Below are 23,826 nucleotides of genomic sequence, written 5' to 3' on the forward strand. Positions count from 1 at the left end.
AAAAACCTAATCTTAAATGAAAAACTTGTAAAGGGAGTTTACAAACAATTATTTTAGGGTGAAATCTCAACGCAAACTTCTAATCTAATGAAATATACTTCGGTCTGTTAGCGGTGCTAGTGGATGCTCGTCAATTCTTATCACTTAAACAACCACCACTGTATGGACATAAGAAATTTAAGAAAAGCAGCAGAAATCCAGGCTTATTCCTTATAAAATGGCCTTCCCCCATTTTATTTCCTTCCACTCAACACTATTCACTCTCGCAAATTTCAGTCAGCCTGTAAAGATGACTGACTGTGAACACAGTGATGAGTAACGTGAGGGTCGTAGGTTTTGCTGCAATGACTGGCTCAAGGCCAGCAGCTCCTGGCATCGATAATACAGTTCACAGTGGTGTTGATTAGGTTTTTCTGTGGGCCACATCAACAGGTGGCAGGACGCCTGTTTGGGAGCAGTTCTGTGCAGCCAAGCAGAGCAACTTCAAAGTCTGACTGTTGTCTGTCAAACTCAGACGAGCTGGGTCCAAATTAAGTCTGTGGCCCATGACACACTGGCACACTCTCACACAGATGACCACTGACGGTCCCCAGACCACAGAGTGGGTGCACTTTGACAGAAGAAACGAGTGGCAAAGAGTCACTGCTTGTGCATGTGTGGACTTGTCTCTATATTAGAGTTCGTATGTCAGAGTAATACAAAGAAAGAATGACAGCTAGATGCTCAAAAGGAAAGAAAAAAAAATTAAAAGTGAAATCCTTTGCAGCAGAGAGCTTCACAATCTTTTTTCTTTATACACACACACACACACACACACACACACACACACACACACACACACACACACAGACTTAAGTATGTACTACATTTACATTATGGGCTTGTACTGTGTAATCGGTATGTGTTACACTCTGTTCAGCTGGTCAGAGATTCTGATCACATCCACAGTGAATGTGAGTCATTGTCAGTAATGACTACAGCCACAGTGTTTTTTCCCTCTGCTCAGTGTGAAATTTGACTTTTGTGTGAAAATGTCAAAAGTCAAAACGTTCTGATCTGATGGAAACATGATAACAGAGACATACAGGCCTGTTTTGGAACGTGATAATAAAAACCAAATCTAAGTCAGGAGAAAATGACCCTGTAAAAGCATCATTTTCCAGCCTGTATCTGTTTCTATGTAGTCAGATTGTCTCATTAACAGCAGCTCCATCAGCTGCTGTCTGCAGTGTACCATGATGTTCAGACAACTGTCACTGGATCACTGTGATACTGAAGGGAACTTAAAAACAGAACAGAAGTTCTGTAGACTCTGTTTCTCTGGTTTTATAAGTGGATTTCTGGAGCTTTATTTTGGAGGGACATCAGAGATAACCACTGATGTCTCAAATCAAACACTGACGCAACATGTGACCTGTACAGTTTCCCGCCAAAATAATCACCAGCCTCTTTGCTCATTTGATGTAAAAATTAATGGAGGCACATGTCCCCCTCCAAACGCCAAAAGTTTAATGTCCCGACTACAAAATAGAGACAGGCAGTCTCACTCACTGCCTGTGGTCTTACAGGAAAGAACAGCAATTTTGGCAGACTATAGGGAGTGAAATGAATAAAATCCTGTCTAATACTACAGAGTGCGACCCACTGTGCTTACCTGGGATATCAAACACCTCTATTGCTGATAGATATAAAAGGAAAGTCTACAAAATGCAACATTTTGTGCAAGAATATGCATTCTGTTGAACTGGATAACAAATAAAGTACTTGTTTAGCCTAACAAGGCATCTCTCCCTGACTCTACCTCCCTCATTCAAACTGGCCGCCACTTTCTGGAAAAAAACATCTAGTCCTACAGAACAGAACTGTTTAGGGGAGTTTGTTTGCTGAATCTGCTAGTGTGTTTTGTCAGAGTTGATGATGGTGTTGTTTGTGGTAGCATAGGCAAGATAAAGGAGAAAATAGTCGTGATGTGAGGAGCAGTGATGGTTGGCATTAGGGGAGTGACTCTGGGACACCAGTGATCACTGTCTGGCCTCCTGGAGGTGTCGTGGGACCAACTAGACGAAACACTGGTGAAAGGAGGTTCCCACCTGATGACCCCAAAGACATGTTAGTTATCACTGCTCATTAGTCTGTATAGCTAAATTAATAGTTACCATTGGACTTAGGATATTAAGCTTGGGGAGCTATTCACTGAGTCTGGTCCATTTTCTGTAGCACAAGTTTCTTGTGTTTACCTTAAAAAAAAAAAAAACTTGAATATGTATCTTTGAATTATTTGACATGCATGTTATATTGCAAAGACCATGTATTTTGCAGAATATTGGAGACTCTTATGTCATATATTGGTTTAGATATCTCTGCTATTTTCACCTGAGGGTTTGTGTAGTGGAGATATGAGTGACACCTGTCTATGAGCTGTGTTATCTTTACTTTTGTGTGAATCCTGACTTTCTCACCTCTTTGAATGGGAATGAGTCTGTGAGCCGAGATGTTCCGTCTTGTTTCATTCACTTGATTTTCATTTCTACTCTTGTTAATGTCTGTTGCTTCGATGCAATCACAAGGTTTTTTGAAAAATCAGTATAAACATATATTTGTTTTTAATGAATGAATGCATCATCCAGGTGCTCCTAGTGCACTGCACGTTGCTGTACTTGTCAATGTGAACACACACACACTCCAAACAGCAAGTGTGAGTGTGGAGGTATGAGAATTGAGACACAGATGATGATATGCTCAGGCAGTGGAGGTGACACTGAATCATATTAACGTGTGTTTCATGTCTGTGTTCAGACTGAGTGTTAGTACCCGAGGTGTAGCAGACAGACTCTGTACGATGAAGACGACGGGGCTCGGAGCTGATTTAATGGCACCGACTGCCTCCTCATGACTTGCAGCTCGCAGGTCGACACCTGACACCTGCGCGAACAAACACACAAACGCCCACACCAGACAATGTCAAGACATACAGACAAATACCTCATGTCCTGTCTTAGGTGGTGAGCAGAGGTCACCTGCTGTTTTTTATGTTTTAAAATCCACTGTTTCAGTCCCATGTGTAAAAACTAAGACAATATGGCTGTGGATGTTGTTTTGCTGAGTCATTTTCAAACTCGCTGCAGTTGTCTAGCTGAGCTGCTGCCTTTGTTCAATATAAAAAACACACAAGATGTTCTGGGTAAAAAGGAGTTTCTGCACCTAAAAACACAGAATTGAACTCTGTGCTTCTACTTGTCGCCTGGAACAGGGAACACCACAGCACCAATCACAGCCATAAAACTGAAAGACATTTGCATGTTTAAAGCTGTAAGATTAACTATATCTAGACATCCAGGTATTAGTCCGAGCCCCACCTCCAGAATCTTGTCTCCGGTCTTCAGACACTGGGTCTTGGCAGCAGGACTGTGTGGTAAAACCTGCTTGATGAAGATTCCCTTCAGTTCCTCTCCGTTCCTCAGACGCTTGATGACATGACGACCTCCCACGATGCTCAGGCCCAGAGACTGATCCTCCTCAGCCCACACCTCCACCCTGCGGGGCAGAAAGACGTTTACTGCCCCTATACACTCTACATGGTCTGCTCACAAAGGCACATGTAACCACTAATGGATCTCTGTTCAGACTACAACACCAGAAAACACATTGAAAACACATGAGCAATCACGTACACTGAGCATGAGCAAGCCAGTGTAAACAGGAAGCAGATTGTCTACTCTGCAGTTGATTAGTTGCAAAAATACAAAATATGTAGTGGTGTGGACGTAGCCTTGGAGGACATCAGTAGAGTAGGCGGTCCTTCAGTGTGGCCAGGATGCGTTCAGGTTCACACTGCTAAAAGAATGTGGACACATGTGGTCCAGACCACCTCTGAATGTGTGATCAGATCTCAAATACATCCTCAATGCGTCATGGGTGCGTTCACACCTGAACTTAGAGCTGACCACCGGTGATCGGATCACCTGAGACGGATGTTAATACCAGATACCAGATCTGAACAGCTCTGAACAGGGCCAAAAAATTCCCCTAAACTCAGTTGTGAATTTGGTTCCAAGGTTCAAAATGGCGCTGCAGCTTTGGTCTGAAACCACCTGAGTGTGAAAAGACAGCTTCTCTGGAAAAACAAATCTGGGGGAGGGCTAGGAGGCTTTGTTTGACTGCTCCCATCCTTACCGCTTCCCCCCACCCCAACTCCTGAAGCTTGTGAATCAGAGTGAACACATGATGTGTTTGTGTTACCTGCGGGGGGGTCCCCAGTGACTGAAGACAGGAGTTTCCTCTCCCTCCCCCTCCTCTCTTTCAGGGAGATTGCTGTGAACACACACACACACACACACACACACACACACACACACACACACACACACAGTTAGCCTCAGGTTTCTGCAGTGGTTTGTTTTAACGAGCTGGAGGTGGAGCAAGTCTCCTACCTGTTGCCTCCTCTGATTAGTTGAGAGGCTCCTCCCTGACTCCGCCTCTTCCTCGTCCCCACGTCAATCATTCTGACAGACCTCCATGGGAACAAAAAAAACAAAATATTATTAGGTACACCCGTACAATCCAATACGACAGCTCAGACAGGATTTAAAGTTTTAAAATGTTAAGTTCATGTTGACAGTGTCAGAAAAGTGAAGGTTGTGCTGGCTCGTAGTGTTGTACTGGAGGTGAGAGGTGTTTCTAATATTTTGCCCTGCTCATGTGTGTAAATGGGGCAAAGAACAAACTGGATTGCAGGTTGCTTCACCTGTGAAGCTACTTGTGAAGGATTAAAGACCTTAGAGAAAGTGCCTGTCAGTAACCAGACTGTAGGTGTCAATAAAGTAGGGAAACTCTGCTCTCTGTAGCAAACAGAAAACTGAGTCCTCTTACAGGACTCAGGAATGTGTCATTTATTGTTTTATTAGATAATAACTGAAATCATGTGAAGGTATACGAGCTTTGTTGAAGGAGGATGTTCAGGACACTGAATGTTTTGTTGAGTATAACAATCATACACTGTGGCGTTGATGGGATATCTCAAGCGATATGTTGTAGAAGTGGAACAACACCTTGTTAATACACTAGAGATCATCAGCTGTGTGTTACCACATATTTAACCAGCAGAGGGCGACACAAGACAGAGAAGGAGACGGAGAGGAGGAGAGAGAGGGATGAAGAAGAAATAAAGGCTAGATACTGACTCTGTGTCGGTGTCTGTCAGAGTGAGCTCAGAATCTGCTTCACTGTCTCTTGAGTCTGGAAGAGCTGCACGCAAACACACACACACACACACACACACACACACACACACACACACACACACACACACAAAATAAGTTATTAAAGTCACATCAGCAGGACGTCAGTATCACACACGTATCGTTACACCCATGCTGCATCATTTCACTTTTATCTTCGAAGAGCAACAACACACTGGTCTCTCTGGGTAGAAGCAACTAATGTAATGCTGGTGGCTCACATGCCATACACACACACTGTGAACAGGCCATACGCACGCCTAACAGTCACCATACAGACAGAAGTCAGGACACAGGAGCCTGAACGTGCCAGTCGTACGAATGTCCTCCAGAGCAAGTGCAGGACATTTGTGTGAGTTAACACAGAAAATAGGTGTGTGTTTTAATGTGTGTGCTGCCCTGAAGCTGTTTTCAACTTGTTGAATCTTGAACAGAACTGTTGAAACAAAACAGGTTTCAAGGTGATGGAAGACTACAGTCATATAATTATATATAATGGCGAACAGACATATTTTGTTTCTCTGATCACAAGATATATGTAATCAATATGATAATCTGACAAAATATAATTTTTCTATGACAAATAATTAGTACTTTTCTGTGATCAGTAAATAACTGAATTGATTAATTGTTGTTGTGATCTGTTATGTTGACATCTTCATAAATTTGTTGTGATCATAAGAACAAAAAAGTTAACATGAAGACTTTGTTACTGAAGCTTACACCAGAGCTTCTCTCCGTTAACTGAACTGGTGACCTAAGCACAGGACTTGGGTCATTGAGGAAGGCCATGGTATACGGTTGAAAACTCGGGGGCCAGCTAAGTAGGCAGACCTTGTGTTAGCAATATTTACCACAGATAATGTGTGAATCAATAAATCAACTCAAGTGATGGTTCTGTCTTTGCACGTAAAAGCCCACTCTATTAAACTCTATTTAAACTCTGTTGTTGGTTTTTGTTATTAATAAATTGTTATTAACCAGATGCAGCGATACATTTCTCATAATGTATCGACATTATCACCTTCATCCAGATCCTCCCTCTCCTCATCTCTCAGTGGAAAGTGATTTATTTCACACAGTGATGATGAGGATTCAGATTCTCTCTCTCACCCAGGATCATATTTCCTACAGACACGACGCCCTCATGGTCTGGTTCCTGCAGGTCTGGTCCCTGCAGGTCTGGTCTCTGCAGGTCTGGTCCCTGCAGGTCTGGTCTCTGCAGGTCTGGTCCCTGCAGGTCTGGTCTCTGCAGGTCTGGTCTCTGCAGGTCTGGTCCCTGCAGGTCTGGTCTCTGCAGGTCTGGTCTCTGCAGCTCCTCCTGCTTCTCTCTTCTCCAGCTCTGAAAGGAGAAATCAGTCAAACAGTGACTAAAAATCACAAATAACAATAGTAAACACAATGACACTTACTGTTACTACTCAAGAACTGAACATTTCCACTTCCAACAAAATGTGCTAAAAAGCCAAATGATGATTATAGATGTTGTCAGGTCTCAGATGAAGAACATGTAAAAACATCTGCACTATGATGTCTGGCATGATGAATTCAGCATTAACACAATAACACACTGTTCTCATTCACTGCCCCAATCCCAATGTCCCCCCTCAAAGACTCACGATAAGTCCCTTAAGGTTTAAATTCTGTCCCACTGTCACACCATCGAGGGCATGAGGGCTCTCTAACAGACATTCTGAGTCCTTTATGCACACTTTCCATAAGTCCACATTTCTGTAGACTTCGCCGGACGGAATTACAAAGCTCATAGCGTTATGACATTAAACACAGGGTTACCAGTAAATAACAGTAAACAACGGCCTTAAAACAGAAGAAATAATAAGATAGAAAAATAAAGGTCAACAAACAAGCACAAACACAGACAACAAACAACAGAGATCACTGGTGATTCAGAGCCAGAACTGTGTGTAGTTATCTGTCCTGTGATGACAGGATGATAAATTCAAAATCTGCGTTCATCAGATCTGATCCAACATTATTATTTTGTTTAGAAACAGGAAGTGAAGAGAGGGAATAAATACTATAAATTCAGAGGTCCCAAACCCACAATTATATGAAACATGTTTTACATGATATGTCATGATATGTAAGTGTCTCATTCATCTTTAAACCATTTTGAGCTCTTGCAGCCTCTCACACTCAATAACTGACCAGGTGACGTCATTTCATCACTTCCTGCAGATGTTTCACAGTAAAAGCCTCTGAGATACTGGAAGCCTTTTGTTGGTTAGTGAATCCTGATTTAACAGGTTCTAAATGAAGCTGCAGTTACAGGTGAAATGTGAATCATGGTTTGTTTTAATCAGAACTGAGATCACAATTCTTGAGCAACATATTCTCTATTATTATAATCAAATCAGATATTTTCTTTAGGAAGGTGAAAAACTACATGATCATGATGAAATGAGAGACTCTGCACAGTCAGGGTAACTGCTTCTGTAAACGTACAACATTATAGACTACGCTGTATGACCTGACATGACAGAGTTGGATCACACCGATCTTCCTCCACTGTCTCCTCACTGAGCTTTGAACTCTCACCTCCTCTGGTCCTCCCCGGCTGGAGGAGGAGAGCTTCCACTCCTCCCACGAGGGAGGAGGTTTCCTGGGGAGAGAGCCCTTTCTCTCCTCTTCTCTCTCCTCTATCTTCACCTTCTCCTCCTCCTCCTCATCCACAGCCATCTCCCTGCCCTCCTCTACAGGCAGGAGGTCAGAGGTCAGAGAGAAGGTGGTGTAGCGCGGCAGACCTCCATCCAGTATCAGCTCCGGCTCCTCCTCCTCCTCCTCCTCCTCGTCTTCTTTGTGTTGAAGGTCTTCAGGCAGGATGGAGCCATCACCGAAACCCTGAGACACACAAAAAACAGTACAACAGCATTAACGAGTGAGTAACAAGTAAGAGTGAGACGACGGAGGTCACAACAATAAAGTTCACACTAATTGTACAGAGTTTTCCTATCTTCCTGATGACCATGGTTACTTATTCTCTTTTGTTTGACTTTGACTCGACTGAAGATATGAATAAAGTTTTACAGGATTAAGAAAGTATCTGTAGAATTTGACGTTTTGAAAACGAAGATTTTCTTCCTCATGAGAAAAGGCAACTTGTTCCCCATGACTGTCAAAATAAACTCCTTCTATTTATTTGTTTAGAAAACTAAAGAAAAAATCATTAGAAATATTTTTTTGCATTTTATCTTTTATTATGTTCTGTATGTGAAACTTGAACATATTCTTTTTTTAAATCTCTTTTTCTTTTCTTTTTTTTTTTATTAGAAATGAGTATTGCTTAATTTGAAAGTTTTTCTACTTTGTGATTTTATTTATTCATCTTTGATCAATGACACTTTATGAGCCAATGCTCGTTTTTTAAACACACACATAACGTGAACATTTTATTCTATATCGGCTGAAGACTAAGGGTGACTGAGTCTTCTCTGTTCAGGCCCCCGCTCTCTGGACCAACCTCCCTGAGGAGATCAGACTGGTGAGCTCTTTAGCCTCTTTGAAATCCCTCTTAAAGACACATTTTTATAGGTGTACTTTCTCAGGGCTGAGGGTCTGAATCTACTTCAAACTTCTTATATCTTTTATTATTCTCCTGCTTATTTCATCAAATCATTTTATCATTTTATACTGTTTTATCTAATTTTTACTGAACCTCATTGTCACACTTTTCTCTTATATCTCCTCCTTAATGTTGTAAAACCTTTAAACTGTTTTTTTTAATCATTTATTTTTATTTTTATTGTTCGTCCTCAATGTTATCTTGTCTTGTAAAGCACTTTGTCACTGTGTTTTGAAAGGTGCTGTATAAATAAAGCTTGTTATTATTAAAAGCTTATTATTTCTGATGTGCCTCTTAAAGAACAGTGACTATGTTGTGTCTTACAGCGCCCTCTGATGGACGAGATCAATGACAACAACAAAACTGTTTCTTTGCTACTAATATTTCCTGGTACTGATCAGCCAACACAGATCAATACATACAAATGGTCAATGAGTTATAAGCTAATATCAACTGATATTTTAGCCTGGTGACATTTATTAGTCGGACTCTACTTGAAACAGTCAGTTTGAGCACTGAGCAGAGATTAACCTGCTGTCACCTGACCGTCTGGTATTAATGGATCAAACAGCTTCAACATGTTCATTATGCCATGTCAAAAAAGGCTTTCTTCATCACTTTGAGAGCTTTGGGGGGAAAAGTCAAAAAGATTAAATAAAAACACACTAATCCAACATCATCAGTCCAGTGGATCTTGCTCTCTATATTTCTTGGACAGCTCTAACCTGTGCGACAGGTAACTCAGTGAAACTGCAGGATCCAGAGACTTTGATCCGTTCGTCTTCAGCTCGTCTGAACTGAAAAACCGCAGCTCGCACTAAATCTAAAACTTGAGTTACTTTGAAAATTAGCCGTTATCTCTGAACACATAATGGTTTTCTCCAACTCCCCAAAGAGCCTCCCTCAGCAGATACTGAGGGGGTATCCTGTTCTTAACATTATGATGCAGACATTAGCCCACGCCGGGAAATATTAATGACAACACTTAGGCTAATTTCCATCGACGAAGCCTCATCTTCAAGGACTCTGTTCCTCTTCTTTTAATTTGGGCCTGGGAAGCCGGCCCATCTCGGCCATATAATGGAGGTGAGGAGCAGACGGCAGCAGCAGCAGAGAGCTCATAACGCTAACAGGATGTTCCGCAGACTGATGTGTATTGGCCGTGACTGCCTGGCCTCATATTCATAAGATTTAAAGACGTTGTCATTTAATATCTGTGCCATTAGACGATGAGGACAGTTGAGATGACGAGTCTTTCTGCAGCGTCTCAGGAGGCTGCAGAGAGTCTGAACTGACTGCATGAAGGATTCTGACTTCCATCATGATCTTTGTTACACGGATCAAACTTATGATTTTGATGTTTTTCCTTTACTGCAGAGGTGCAATCTAAGGTCCAGGTCAATGTTTATTGTGCCTGGTCACGGATTAGATCCATTTCCACCTGGTATTAACCCAGTATCAACATGTGCTTTATATCTGGATAAAAATGATCATGTAAATGCATTCATTTAGAAAATGTCAGAAAATGAAAAAGTTTAGGTACATCTCTTCAAATGATTGTTCTGTTCAACCAACATTTAAATCCCAATGATGAAAAGCAGAAGAGTCTGAATGACTTGAGATTTCATTATTTTTATTATTATTATTATCATTATTATTATTATTATTATTATTATTATTAAAAGCTGAAATAATGAGAGGCCTCTAAAACAGTTGCTGGTTCATTTTCTGTCAGCTTACAAATCGTTAAAGTCGTCATCCATCAACAGTTTGAACATATTTTTAGTAATAAAAAAAAAATAAATTGAACAAGTTAAAAGTTCACCTAACTCTGCCTCTTCCTGCTTTGTGCATCTTAAGATGCCTGTCAAAATAAGAGCTCCAGAGAAGTAGAGCCAAAACAGCAGCATCAGGAGACCCTGAGGGACTACTTTGTCAGACAAGACCAGGGTCATGTGACTGGTGGAGGGGGAGTTGAGATAGCACTAGTGCTACCAATCACCTTCTTACAGATTAGGTTATGTTAACAAAGTTAGCCAGGTGAGACCGGACCTTCACGACAGCAGCGACGTGTAGAAACACACATCAAACCAGCTGCCTCTGACTTATATCTTGTTGGTGTCCTGCAGCCTAGATGACTGAAACTACCCACAAAGGAAATATTTTGTAGTCTGGGCTCAGCTCTAGAGACATGGTGAAGAGCTCAGGTATCTCCAAGGTGGTCAGGTGAGGTGAGGTGGTCCAGGTATCTATGGATGCCGCCTGGACACCTACCTCTAGAGGTTCTCTGGAGGACTGGGAGGAGGGACAGAACCAGAAGAACCTCTCAACAAACCAGAAATGAAAGGAGTAAAAATCAGATTACTGACATGAAGCCAGAATAAAGGAGAGACGTGGCAGTATAATTGTGTTGTTGTTGGTTACAGTCGTACCTCAGTGCTGTTTACAGACTGTACAGTTTGTTGTTTTCCCTCCTGTATTCATGTTTGACTCTGTTTGAACTCACAGCACAGAGAGGATCAGAATAATGTGATGACAGCCTGTAACTACAGCAGCAGCTCGTTCTTCTACATATGACCTCTAAAAGTTAACGAGGTGTGGATGTGTAACGGGGGTCTCTCTCTGGTCAGCGGGCTGGCGTGACAGAGAACGATCCGGCGGTGAAGTGACAGCGCCGACCCGGCTGTCTTTATGGAAACCCATCAGAGACCTGTGGGCTGTGAAAAACCCTCTTCAGCCAAATGGGCTGCATATAAAACAGGAAATAAAACAGCGGCGCAGAGGACGGCCAGAGCAGATACAGCAGCAGGACAGAAAGTAACACAGCACAACTCGGCAGAGTACAGTAGAGTGTACAGGTGAGCTGGTCGAACTGCAGTCATGACAACCACAACTGAAGACACTGAGGACAAGGAGCTCTTTGGATGATAGTTTTTAAATTTTTAAATTTTAATTATTTCTCAAAGTTTCAGATTTCTTTTTTTCCTCATTGTGGCACTAATACACCGTCAGAGTTCAATAAGATGATACATCCATATTTTTAATCTTCATCTGGTTCATAATCCTGTGCACACGTCTTATTAACTCCGCACACAAGCTGTTATCTTGCGTACACAAGATATAGGTTCATGGTTTCGTTATCAAACAGACGGTGACAAATTAAAGGAGACACCAACATAGAGTGTCTTAGTCAGGTGTTGTTCCACCTCGTGTCCAGAACAGCTTCACTGCTCCAAGTCTCTGAACTCTGCTGGAGGATGAACTCCATTCTTCATAAACATATTCCCTCATGTGGTGTTTTGATGACAGTGGTGGAGAGCGCTGTCTAACACTCCAAAATCTCCCATAGTTCATCTGGACTGAGAGCAGGTGACAGGTTTCTTACATATCACACTGTTTACTGACGTCTGTCCCATAGATCTAAATACAGATGTCATCTGTATTCATTATGTTTCTCTCTACTTTTCCTTCATCACCCGTTTGTTATTTTATTAAGTTTAAAATATCAAAGCCAGATCAAAATTAGTTATGAGTAAATTAACACCTGACATTTATATGTTGATTATTGATGGAATTTCATTGGCAAGTGGCCAAGTCATAAGTGGGATAAAACCCTCCTCTTTACATCAGGTGGTTCTTAGCCCCTGTGTTATAATCACTGCACAAGTTGTCGGGTATTATACAAGATAATGAGTGTAGAAGTTGTTATCTCAGAGTCTGAACAATACTTTAGATAAAAACAGAAAGCACCAAAAACTGCCTTCAACTATTATTTACTGAGACATTCACAGAGTCGGTGTAAATACAGATGTGTTTGATGAAACTAACAATGAATCTACGAGCCATTTATTCCCAGACACAAACATCTGAAGGATTTTTGGAAAATATTTTTAAGAAAACAGGTTTCATGGTATCAAATAAAATCTTGCACACAAATGCAAAAAATTAAACGGAACCATATTTGTAAAGATTTCCACATGAAGTGAGAAAGAATTAAACTGTCGGACTCTCCGTCCGAGAGGTTTTAGTTTAACAAATTAAACAGTTTAATTAATGAGAAAAGCAGGAGATGAGTTCTGTCCCTGTAGCTCAACTCTTCGGTACTGCAGTATTTACTGTGAGTAGTACTGCAGTACTGAGTGTACTGATGCTGGAGGACCAGAGTGTCCTCAGAGTACCCCCCAACCCCTCTCCACCCCCCGACTCACTTAAGAGAGAGAAGCTGCTGGTTGAGCTGATAGAGCACTTTATACCATCCAGCCATAAAGCTGAGTCAGCAGCTTCAGAGACAGAGAGGAGGGAGAGGGAGAGAAAAAGAGAGGGTGAAAGAAGGTGAACGAGAGGAGAGAAGAAGATGAAAGAGGAGAGGAAAAGACAGAGGAGAGAGGAGAAGGAGAGATGATCGAGGGGAGGGAAGGAAGGAAGGAAGGAAGGAAGGAGGTGAACGACAGAGGAGAGATGAAGGAAAGGAGAAAAATGAAAGATTAAAGAAAAAAAGAAAGCTTCAGCAGCAGGAAGAGAAAACATGGCTTCCTGAGAAGTGTGGATGCTATGACCCGCAGTCCCAACTGCAGAACAAACACTGATTTATCACCACCATAAAAGACTGTGTGTTCAGTCCCTTTTGTCTGACTGTTCGCAGGATTTCACAGAAACAACTCAACAGATTTCTTGAGCAGCTCAGCTCGAAGAGGAACTGAAGCACCACAACGACGGACATTTACATAGCACATCATGCTCTGGCTAAAATATCCTGAATGATGACACAGAAGTTCTTCACTGAATTCACTGATCCAACTAACACTATCTCTCTACTGTAAGCCACGCCCCTTTTCCGCCTACACACACTCATCAATTAGATTTGTTTTCTTGCTGCTGCAAATGTAGTTTTTCAGAGTTTTTGGGCCACGCCCAAATATTCCACACCTTTTTTCAATGCACTGTGCAACTGCTGATAGATTTAAGAAAATCAACAAAGTTTACTATTAGACCATGCACTTAATGTCTGAAGCTTCTTCACAGTGAAAGCCTTGGAAAAAAGATGCATCAGCCAATTTCACCACTATATTTCCTTCTCTGAGTGAAAGTGGCCCTGGAAGCTTCTGAAAGAAGAGTCAGTGTCAGTTACTGAGGAAAACTCGAAGGGTATTGACAAAGCAGATATTATTAGCTGGTTTTAGCTTGTCACAGATATATATCAGTCTATATATATTGGCCAATAACAAGTTTAGTTTTACACAGTGAAATATCCCACTGAGAGGGGGCGTCCTGTTGGCCTGGTGGTTCACAACATCCTCGGTCTCCTTCCTGTCTCTTCACTATCAAACAAAAAATTATCTTTTGAGTTGACCTTCATCATTCTATCCTATTAGACATTTGTGTTAAACCATGTCATAATTAGCGTATCAATTCATGAGGTCACACTGACCTTGACCTTTGACCACCAGATTCTAACCAGTTCATCCTTGAGTCCAAGTGAATGTTTGTGGCAAATGTTAAGAAGTTCCCTCATTCCTGAAAGCCTGACGACATCACGCCTCTGAGTATTGGTGCAGAGGCATAAAAAAACTATCTTATGTTACTTTACTCAAAGGTAAAGTACTGTCGCCCTGAGAGCTCAACACACTGCAGCTTAAGAAAACACATGCAAACAGACAAAACAAACTGATGAAGAGGTTTTCTGAATTTGTTTGTGTTTTGTCTGTTTGCATGTGTTTTCTTAAGCTGCAGTGTGTTGAGCTCTCAGGGCCACCGTAGTAAAGACATCCAGAGATCATGTGACAACTTAAAGCAACAACAGGTCATACACTCACTCACTCACTCACTCACTCACTCACTCACTCACTCACTCACTCACTCACTCACTCACTCACTCACTCACTCACTCTCCAGGGAATTCTATGTAGAGGACCATTTATTGAGCTCATCGGTAAAAAGAAAAAACACTTTCGGACACTACATGGGTCATTTTCTCTGCTCTGTTTTCAGTGCAAGCGCAATGCATGATGGTATATATGGCTTGGTTAGTGACCATCGGTTGTAAACTACTTTTCATGATTCATTATGGGATACTATGAGTCTACTATAAAAGGGTATAATGATTCTCACTATACATTCGGACAGCACTACAAAACGCACTGTACTACAAAACTCCCTATATAGTGCACTATAGCCATTTTGTAGTGCTGTCTGAAGTAGTAGTGAGTGATTTCGGACACAGCGTCAGTTACGTGTTCATTAGGAACAGCTGTCTCATCAACAGTCCTATAATGAATCCTCCTTCAGGAAGGTTCAGAGAGGTGTTAACTGTATGTGTTTTGTATATATATCAGTTGGGGAAATAAATATTACAAAGACCACATGTTGCATCCGTCACACAGTGTTCGTCTTCCATCAGTTTTTCTATCCAATTATTTTACAGCAGTGTAAACTGACACTGAACCTGTTGGAGGTTCCTCACAGATAAATCCAGTCTGCATCTGTTCCTCTTCAGTCCTGTCATGCTCTACATATTTATTTACATTTATTTATCTCTCCATTTATTTTTCTGTGGCAGCACCGCTCGTCTGATATCCAGACCAATAAAGCAAACTGCAGAGAAATGAGTTAAGAGAGGAGATAAAGAGAGAGAGATGAGAGATTTAAGAAAGAGGAAGGACGGAGGAGCACAAAGTCAGAGAGGGGAGGCAGTGAGTAATGTGACAGAGAGAGAAAATCTTAACAGTCCAATTAGAGTGGATTGACTTGATTAACACAGAGAGAGAGAGAGAGAGAGAGAGAGAGAGAGAGAGAGAGAGAGGTCTCTGTTTAAAATCCTCAGGCCTCGATTCAGACAAAGGAAAAACTCTGCAGACAAAACCTGAGCCACTTCCAGTCCGTGATGAAGACTGTTAGATGCAGGTGAAAGCTCTGAATAACTCCAGTTCATATAGTTTACAATATGTGAGAGTCTGAAGGTGTGTGTGTGTGTGTGTGTGTATGTGTGTGTGTGTGTGTGTGTTACCTTTGGTACTGGCAGCTGAGTGTGGCTGCTGTCCCCCCTCCTCCTCTCTGGTCCGTCCACCTGCACAAGCAGGAAGAAGATCAGCGTGAAATCAACGCATGGAGCTGGATGTTCAAACAGACACCGATGCTGCTCAGGTTCGTTCACAACCAACAACCAGGAAGAACTCGACACACAACGAGAAGAGACTGAGGAGATCTGAGTCCTGAAGGACAAGGAGACTGCAGGACTCGTTTCAACAACTGCAGAGTTCCTCCGCTCTACTACAAGAAATTTGGTGATGGAGGCTGCAGACCGTTAGTCCTCTATGGCATGTGGTCCCCGTCCCTGAACTACAGGCAGACCAGTTTGGACCACATGGTCTCAAGGTAGAGCTGGTCCATGTCTGGACCTAAAAGTAGGCTTTGGACTTACTACAAGAAATTTTGGACCTAAAAGTATGAGGTCAGCAACTAAGATTAGATGGTAAAGATGTAAAACTAGAATGTATGGACCTAAACCTAGAAGGTCAGGACCCTGAAACCCAAACGGTCAGGTCCGCTATTAAAATAAGAAGGTCTGGACCTAAAACTAGCTGGTCTGGACCAACAGCTGGAAGGTCTGGACCAAGATGTAGAAGGTTTGGACTTGAGCTAAAAGTGTGATCTAGACCTAAAACTAGAAGGTAGAGCATCTACAGAAGGTTTACAAATACATTTAGAAGACCTGGACCTAAAACTGGGAGGTCTAGACTCACCACAAGAGGCCTCCGGATACCAAGGCGGACTGTGCCAGGTGGGGCAGACTTCAAGACCTCCACAGCCTGCGCCAGGGTGAGCAGGTCCAGCTGGGTCTGGTTAACAGAAACCAGCTGGTCTCCAGGAAGGAGACCCCCGTGATGTTCTGCTGAGCCGCCAGGAACCAGAGACCGGATCACCATCACACAGCGACCTGGATCTAACGGGTCCTGGAGAGAGAGACAGAGACAGAAACATTCAAGCTCCACAGGAACGAGAACTGGGTGTCACAAAAAACCACAAACCACATTAAGTTCCCTTTCTGAAACTAGAGATATTTGTGAAATATTCAAATCCACGACTTAAGACACACGACCGCTTTGTGTAAATATTCTAGATGTAACACTTGTAGACATTAAATATAAACATAATGTAAGGTTTTTAATGTCAAAGTCTCAACTGACAGATCTGGTGTCTATTTGAGCTCCTCTGCAAAATTCTAAATAAAAGTTTGTGAGTTTGATTGAGGGTTGAAGGGGTTTTTAACTCCAGTGATCCTTGTTGTGTAACTGCTTTGTCAATGTACAGACAACAATAATCTTAACAACCTTGTAAATTAATTGAGTGAGATTGAAAAGAAGAAGGAGGCAAAGTTAGAGAAAGACAGTGAAATGAAGATCTAAAGACGGACGGGATTACAGGAGCAAAAATACTTAAACAGTCTGTTGTTCAGAATAATTCAAGTCCACCCAGGATCCAGATCAGTTAACCCTTCACCGTTCATATGGTTCCTTCTCTTTGATATGGTTCGTTCCGTTTCTACCTGAGGACAGTAAAGAGAACTGGTCTGCCCCAGAACTGGTCTACAGTGCTATTCAGAACATACTGACATCCCCGAACCTTCCCTCCAACAACAAGCAGGTCTGAGGTCTGAAAAAAATCCCATCACTTCCCAACACAGGGGAGGCAGACCGAGAGAGGAAGACACACTCATTATCACCCTCTCATCATTCAGAGTGTGGACCTCAGCAGAGCAGCAGAGACACAGGCAGGGGGAGACAAAGACCAGAGAAATGACTGAAAATCCATTTACACAAACACACAACACACACACAAACATGCGGAGGTGAAGCTGATAGAACAAAAGGCTTCACTTTCTAACCGTCCAGTTTGACAGGAACCAGCAGAGAGGAGGTCAAAGGTCACAACACCCAAACGAGAGATAGAAAAATTAGAGATGTGGAGGTGTAGAGAGAGGAAGGAGGACGGGAGGCGACCTCAGGAGACAAATTTAAACCCGTCAGTAACATAAGAATTGTTTTCAACCTCCTGTCTGTCAGATGACTGGAGAAACAAAGAGCTTCATGACTTTAAAACAAGAGCTGGAACATGTGAAGACCGTCAGTGAAAGTCGACACCAGTTCAGCATCAGGAGGCTGATGTGAACATTTACAACAGTCAGAGGCTGGTATTAAAACAACGTGTGACATGACGTGAAAGCAGCACGACAGGACTTTAACCACCTGTTTGACAGCCAGCTCTCAGGAGTTAAAGTGACATCTAATATCATAACACACTCAGTTTTCAGACTGCGGATAATCCGAGATCTGACTGTTGACATGATGTTTCGCTCTGTGGCGTTCGGATGTTTGGTGCTCTGCTCTGTGCTCTATCCGAGAGCTTGGTGTTAAATTAGGAGTGTCTTGGTTATTCACTATGAAGTCGATGAAGGCTGAAGACCACGTCTGATGGAAGCAGTCTGACGATCTGCATCTAGGTTAAAGACCTTTGTCCAGAGTGAAACACATGCCCGACATGAAAAGAGCTAAATCTCTCAGAAAACAAACACTGCAGACAGATGATAAAATCATTGCTTCATGGCCGAGTTTATTCATCAGCAGGATTACACAAAAAGTCCTGAAAAGATTCGCACTGAACTTGTCACAGGGATGGGTTGTGGACCAGGGAAGAACCCACTAAATTTTGGTGCAGATTAGGATCATGGACTACGAATTTAAATTTTTTTCTGTGCAGTCTGGTGTATGTTGGTTGAACCTTTGTGGCGGTCTGAGTCTGAGCGCTTCTAGTTTACATATTTCTCTGTTTTTGTATTTTAATCTTCTGACGATAAAATCCTTTTTTTTTTTCTTTTCATCAAGTCATCAACATAAATCAGGTTAATGAGCAGAGCTCCACTGTGTTCAGATATAACAACACTTTAAATCAAAGGTTGTCTTCTTAACTTTCAGTGAGCAGCTGAGGTCATTGTTTGGTAAAAAGCTGCACTGACCCCGTTCACACTGAAACACCAGAGTGGAGTTTCAAGATTTACACTCTCTGGAAGCCGTTTGGAAAAGATCCGTCCTGAAAGGAGAGAGAGGGAAGTTTCTGTCTGGACGGAGTGAAACAGAAGTGTAATGTGGACACACTGTTAGACAGAAGGGTTGATTGTATGATGTTTTCTCATGTTCTGCTCTGGTATAAGAACATCAGACAACCGTCTATCTGTCCACATTCATGTATGTACTGCAGAGTGCAGAACAAGGTGGAGCTTTATTTTCTCATTTCTTCAAAGAAAGAAAAAACATGTAATATTGGTTCAATAATTTTTTTTTTTTCGGGGGGGGGGCAGTTGTTGATTTCCAGAGGACTGTCCTTCAAATAACTGTTAAATTTAAATCTAAGCCAATATGTATCATGAATTTATTACTGTAAACTTTGCTCTTTATGTGCGTTGAATTATATACTTTCCACTTGTTGACCTGCTGTGTACTGACTTGTCATGTTTTCATTCACCTGTAACGAGTTCTTTCTCTGAAACCTTATAGGACGTTATTAAAGTTTACACAGCTGTGACATGAAGTGTCGCGTATAAGTGAGATGTGAGGATGTAGATATGAGCGGGAACATCAGTGTTTTAGACTTTTTTTGTTAAGAACCTTTTAAACTAACCAGAACTCTGGAGGAAAGTAACGATTAACTTTATACTCAAACACAGAAGGAAAACTTTGAGTGTTCATAATGTGAAGAGATAAACTCCACAAACTCCCCTCGTCTGTGCTGCGTCTGTTTAACCGGAGCAACCAGGAGGACGGCCCGGCCCTGCCAGAATCCAAACCCCCTCAGAGACTCGCACACCAACCACGAAACCCTCTCCTGGTTAGAGTCGATGTACATTTTGTGAATTCCCCTGTGCTGAACCCTGGGCATCGCCCGCGCTGCAGTACGAGCTGCTGTGCCAAGTTTCAGGCTTCCAGAACAAAGCCACACTGTATTTTTAGACTGAGCAACATGGCTACAGGTGGTGAGGAGTCAGAATTCAAGTCCTCTACTCCTACAAGATCCTCCAGAAAAAGAAAGGCCTCCGCTGTCAGAAAGTGGAGGAATCAGAAAAACGTAGGAGAGAGCGAGCAAAAAAAGAAATTAAAAATGTACTTTGCCAGAAGAACAGATAACAATGAGGACGTTTAGGGTTTTTTTGGATGTGTAGGTTGCAGGGTGTCTACACAGAGTTGGACTTTTTGAGACCTTTATGTTGCCAGTTAGATGGAAATTGGGGATTTTACAACTGAAATAAACACCAAGTATTTTTAGGAGCTCTGACACTGAACTTTAGATTTTTACTTTATTTTCTATTTTCCATTCAGAGCCTCTGAGTTCTGATAATAAGAACAACTCACTTCCAACACTTTCTCCATTTTCTTATTATTAATATACATTTTACGGCCAAAAACATGCAGACACTGCTGTCTATATAATTTTGATCCAGGGTCTGTTTTTCCTGGTTTGGGATCCAATGAAGGCAACTGACTGATTTCAACATGTCAGTGCCCCCCGTCCACAAAAAACAGCTCCACAAAGAACTGGTTTTCCGCTGGTGTTGGAGAACTTGACAGAACCCCATCCAACACCTCTGGAATGAATTGGAACACTGACTGTGAACCAGGGCCCGTATTCACAAAGCATCTTAAAGCTAAAAGCAGCTCCCAACTTGCAGATTTCTCTCTCTTAAAAATAATTGGTGTGTCAGTCCTAATTTTAGGACTCCTCATTTTTTGACACAGTTTTTCACTATTGCAAAAACAAGTTCCTGAAACTAGGGCCCTGTTTGTCAAAGCTCCACACACACAAACCAAAACCATATACACAAAAGACAAAACATCTTACATCTCTTGCAAAAGAAGCACTACATCAAAAACTGAATAAACTCTTCTAAAAATGACACTTTAGCTTCCAAACTTTACACACAAACACCAAATATATAGATCTTTCCACCGCCAACTGCACATCACCGTGTTAAATCTAAAATAGTTTTCACATTTCTCCTCTTCTCATGATATATACTGAGTATAAAAACACTATTACTGTATGTTTTTGACATTTACATTTGCAGCATGCTGTAAATATGAACACAAAGACAAAGGGGAAACAAAATCTCTTCATTCTCAATAGTGAACTGAAGATGACATGAACATACTGTACTGTAAAATACAGTAGGCGTATGTAGTATTGCAGTTACTGTCTATCCTGTCTCTGATCTCATCTGTAAGAATTGTTCTATTTCCTGTCCCATCCTCTCGTCACCCCCTGTCCTCTGTGTCCTCTTGCTCCTCTTCCTCCTTCACCTCTTCCTCTTTCTGGTCTGCCTCTTCCTCCTCCTGCTCCTTCTCCTCTTTCCATTTTCTCCTCTTGCTCTTCCTCCTCTTACTGGAAAACATCTTCCTCTAATTCTTTCTCCAAAATTGTCCTCCATTGTTGATCACACCAAAGAGCAAACCTGACTCGTATTTATGGTGATCAAGCTGTGATTTCTGTGTGATCTGATTGGTTGCATGTGTCTTCACATGTGCATCCTGAGTTCAGGTGATTGCTAACTGAGCGTGGTGTTTCAGTTGCAGTGTTTAGCAGCTAACACACAAAGGCTTTCAGTTTTGAATGATGTGTCTAATGTAGAGAGGTGTGTTTGGTGTTTTGCAAAAAGTGTGAGGCAGAGAATGTGTGTATAGTTGTGCAGGTCTAGGCTGACATTTTGCTCCTTGTGTGTCGAGTTTCAAAATCTGTGTATTATTTTAGATTTTTATTTGTAAGCAATCGTAAAAAACTGAAAAAGTAATTCACAAAGCCACTTAGCGCTAAAAGTAGCACCTTAATCTGGGAGAGGTTAGAAGTAGTGAAAAGAATCTTAAAGGGCAGCTGTTATTCCACGTCACAGTGCTCTGGAAACCTTAAAAGATGCTGATTTACTTAAAAGGTACAACTCAATTAGGAGGGAATAATGATCTTTGTGGATTTGTGAAAGATTAAATGAAATCTACCAACTGAAACAACCCGATCAGTGCGGAAATTAAGTGTTTGGCAACGCTGTGTTACTTGGCAACAGAGAAAAGTCGATAATTCCCCCAAACAATAAATGTGCTCTGACCCGACATCATAGGACAATTCATACGATTTCCTTTAGATGTTCGACAACCACTGAGAAGTAAAGCAGCTTCATGGTCAGTCTACACACTGTGAGAGAGATGGAACACGTAAAAATGATTGCACCACAACGAGACGAGGAGGTGTTTGAACACACAGGCTGTATTGGATGCTGTCTCTACAGCTGTAGACATTGTTGTTCAGTGTCCAGGATCTACACACGAGTCATGGATCTGAGTGGAGAGTGACCTGATCAGCTGATTGAAAGGATCATATTCCAGCTGGATGTCACCTGGTGGGGGACAGGGGAAACCTTCTCACACCTCAACCCACAGCCAGGACCACAAATACATTACAACAGGTGCAGCTACAGCAGGCTGTGGTCATCAGCCATAGCAACGGAGTCGCACTCTTAGCTCAGGAGTTTTTGCTTCTCCTTACTAAAAGTTGGTCTCAGCAGCTTTGTGAAGAGGACTCAGAAAAAAATGATTAGTGAAAAACTATTTGGCGTGAATTAGGAGAACTCTTAGTGGTAAGAATATGGGCCCAGACCTGATTATTAACAGCAGTTCTGGACCTCACTGATGCTCTGGTGTCTGAATGGGAGTGAAAATCAACATCTGCTGGAAAGACTGAAATCAGGACAGTGGAGGCTGTGAGAGCAGCAGGTTAATGAACATTGAGTCAGAAATCATGTTACACTGTCACATATGGGAGGAAAGTAAACTGTACATACCAAATATGAGAAAAGGCTTTTTTTTGGATATTACAGTGCGGCCGTATTCACTCCCCAGAAATAACAATGGTTTACGTTCAAGTGACAGCGCCCTCTAGAAGTCTTAGGAGTTGTGACACGTATACGTCAGGAGCAAGGAGGAGCCCAAACCAAACCTGCAGAGCAGTGTAAGATCATAACGTTTTACTTTTGCAGCAGTGATTTGTAACTGTTGAAGACACTGACAACACTGAGGATCAGATCGGAAAACACTTTCAGAGCACGTTTGTCATTTAAGTTGGAGGATTTAGCTGAAAAAACACTACAACTATTACAGTTTGCCTCTCAGTCACTCATTCTCTCTCTCACACACACACACACACACACACACACACACACACACACACACACAGGGGGCGTTCAGTCCATCTGGAGGGGCAGTTTGACTCGAGTCTCCCTGGGAATGAGATCTTCAAGAAGTTGGCTGTTCACGTAAACAACAACTGAACATCGACATGTCACTATGATGGATCTGATCTAGTCTGATTCATTTGTACAAGAGGCTCAGGTAAACCACAGGTGTAACTGATAACATTCAAAACCACAGGAGTCCGTGTTGGTGAGCCAGATCCAGGGTCCTGGTGTTGTACATGCTGCGACAACTGAGCCACTTGACTAAATTTGTTTCACCTTTGCTTTTACTGCTTTAACACGCCAAAATGTCTGAATGTCTGAACTGACGTTTCTCTGATGGTCGACGTGCTGTGCAGAACAAAATCTTTCACAGGTGTGAAACTGGTCACATTTTAAAAGTGTCAGGTTTTAGTGGAAATTATCAGCGCAAGTCCAGACAGACAGATCAGCTCTTCTCTTATTGCCTCCAACCATCTTTCACTCAACTCTGACAGCCGCAGAGTCAGTAACAGGAAACACTTTGGCAGCAACGCTTGCCCGATGTGCCCTTGGGCGAGAGATATAGAGAAAAGAAAGGGGGGGGGGGCAGTGTAGAAAAGGTGTTGCAAAAAGGGGGCAGGTGAGGACGATACAGTCCAATTATTTCAGTTAAATATATGTCAATAATGCAGAGGGAACATACAGTGAGTTTTACAGTAACACAGACGAGGAAGTGAGTTCAATAAAAAAAAAAAAAAAAA

At 42.0% G+C, this 23,826-nt stretch overlaps 1 protein-coding gene across 1 annotated transcript in view; it reads right to left on the reverse strand.

The window, feature by feature from the left end:
* The window catches only part of patj (PATJ crumbs cell polarity complex component), a 127,809-nt gene that overhangs the window by 67,224 nt on the left and 36,759 nt on the right, over positions 1-23,826 (reverse strand). Inside the window, exons 19-27 of the mRNA XM_087179996.1 lie at positions 16,560-16,769; positions 15,824-15,883; positions 7,797-8,099; positions 6,351-6,579; positions 5,181-5,244; positions 4,431-4,511; positions 4,240-4,311; positions 3,357-3,534; positions 2,812-2,922 (exon numbers count right to left, since the gene is read on the reverse strand). Coding sequence (XP_087036122.1) covers positions 2,812-2,922; positions 3,357-3,534; positions 4,240-4,311; positions 4,431-4,511; positions 5,181-5,244; positions 6,351-6,579; positions 7,797-8,099; positions 15,824-15,883; positions 16,560-16,769 — 1,308 coding nt within the window. The remainder of the gene's footprint in view (positions 1-2,811; positions 2,923-3,356; positions 3,535-4,239; positions 4,312-4,430; positions 4,512-5,180; positions 5,245-6,350; positions 6,580-7,796; positions 8,100-15,823; positions 15,884-16,559; positions 16,770-23,826) is intronic.

The sequence above is a fragment of the Seriola lalandi genome, unplaced genomic scaffold (genome assembly GCF_002814215.2).
Source record: "Seriola lalandi dorsalis isolate HSWRI2012SDOR001 ecotype SW California unplaced genomic scaffold, Sedor1 jcf7180002054885, whole genome shotgun sequence".
In the NCBI taxonomy this organism is placed as follows: Eukaryota; Metazoa; Chordata; class Actinopteri; order Carangiformes; family Carangidae; genus Seriola; species Seriola lalandi.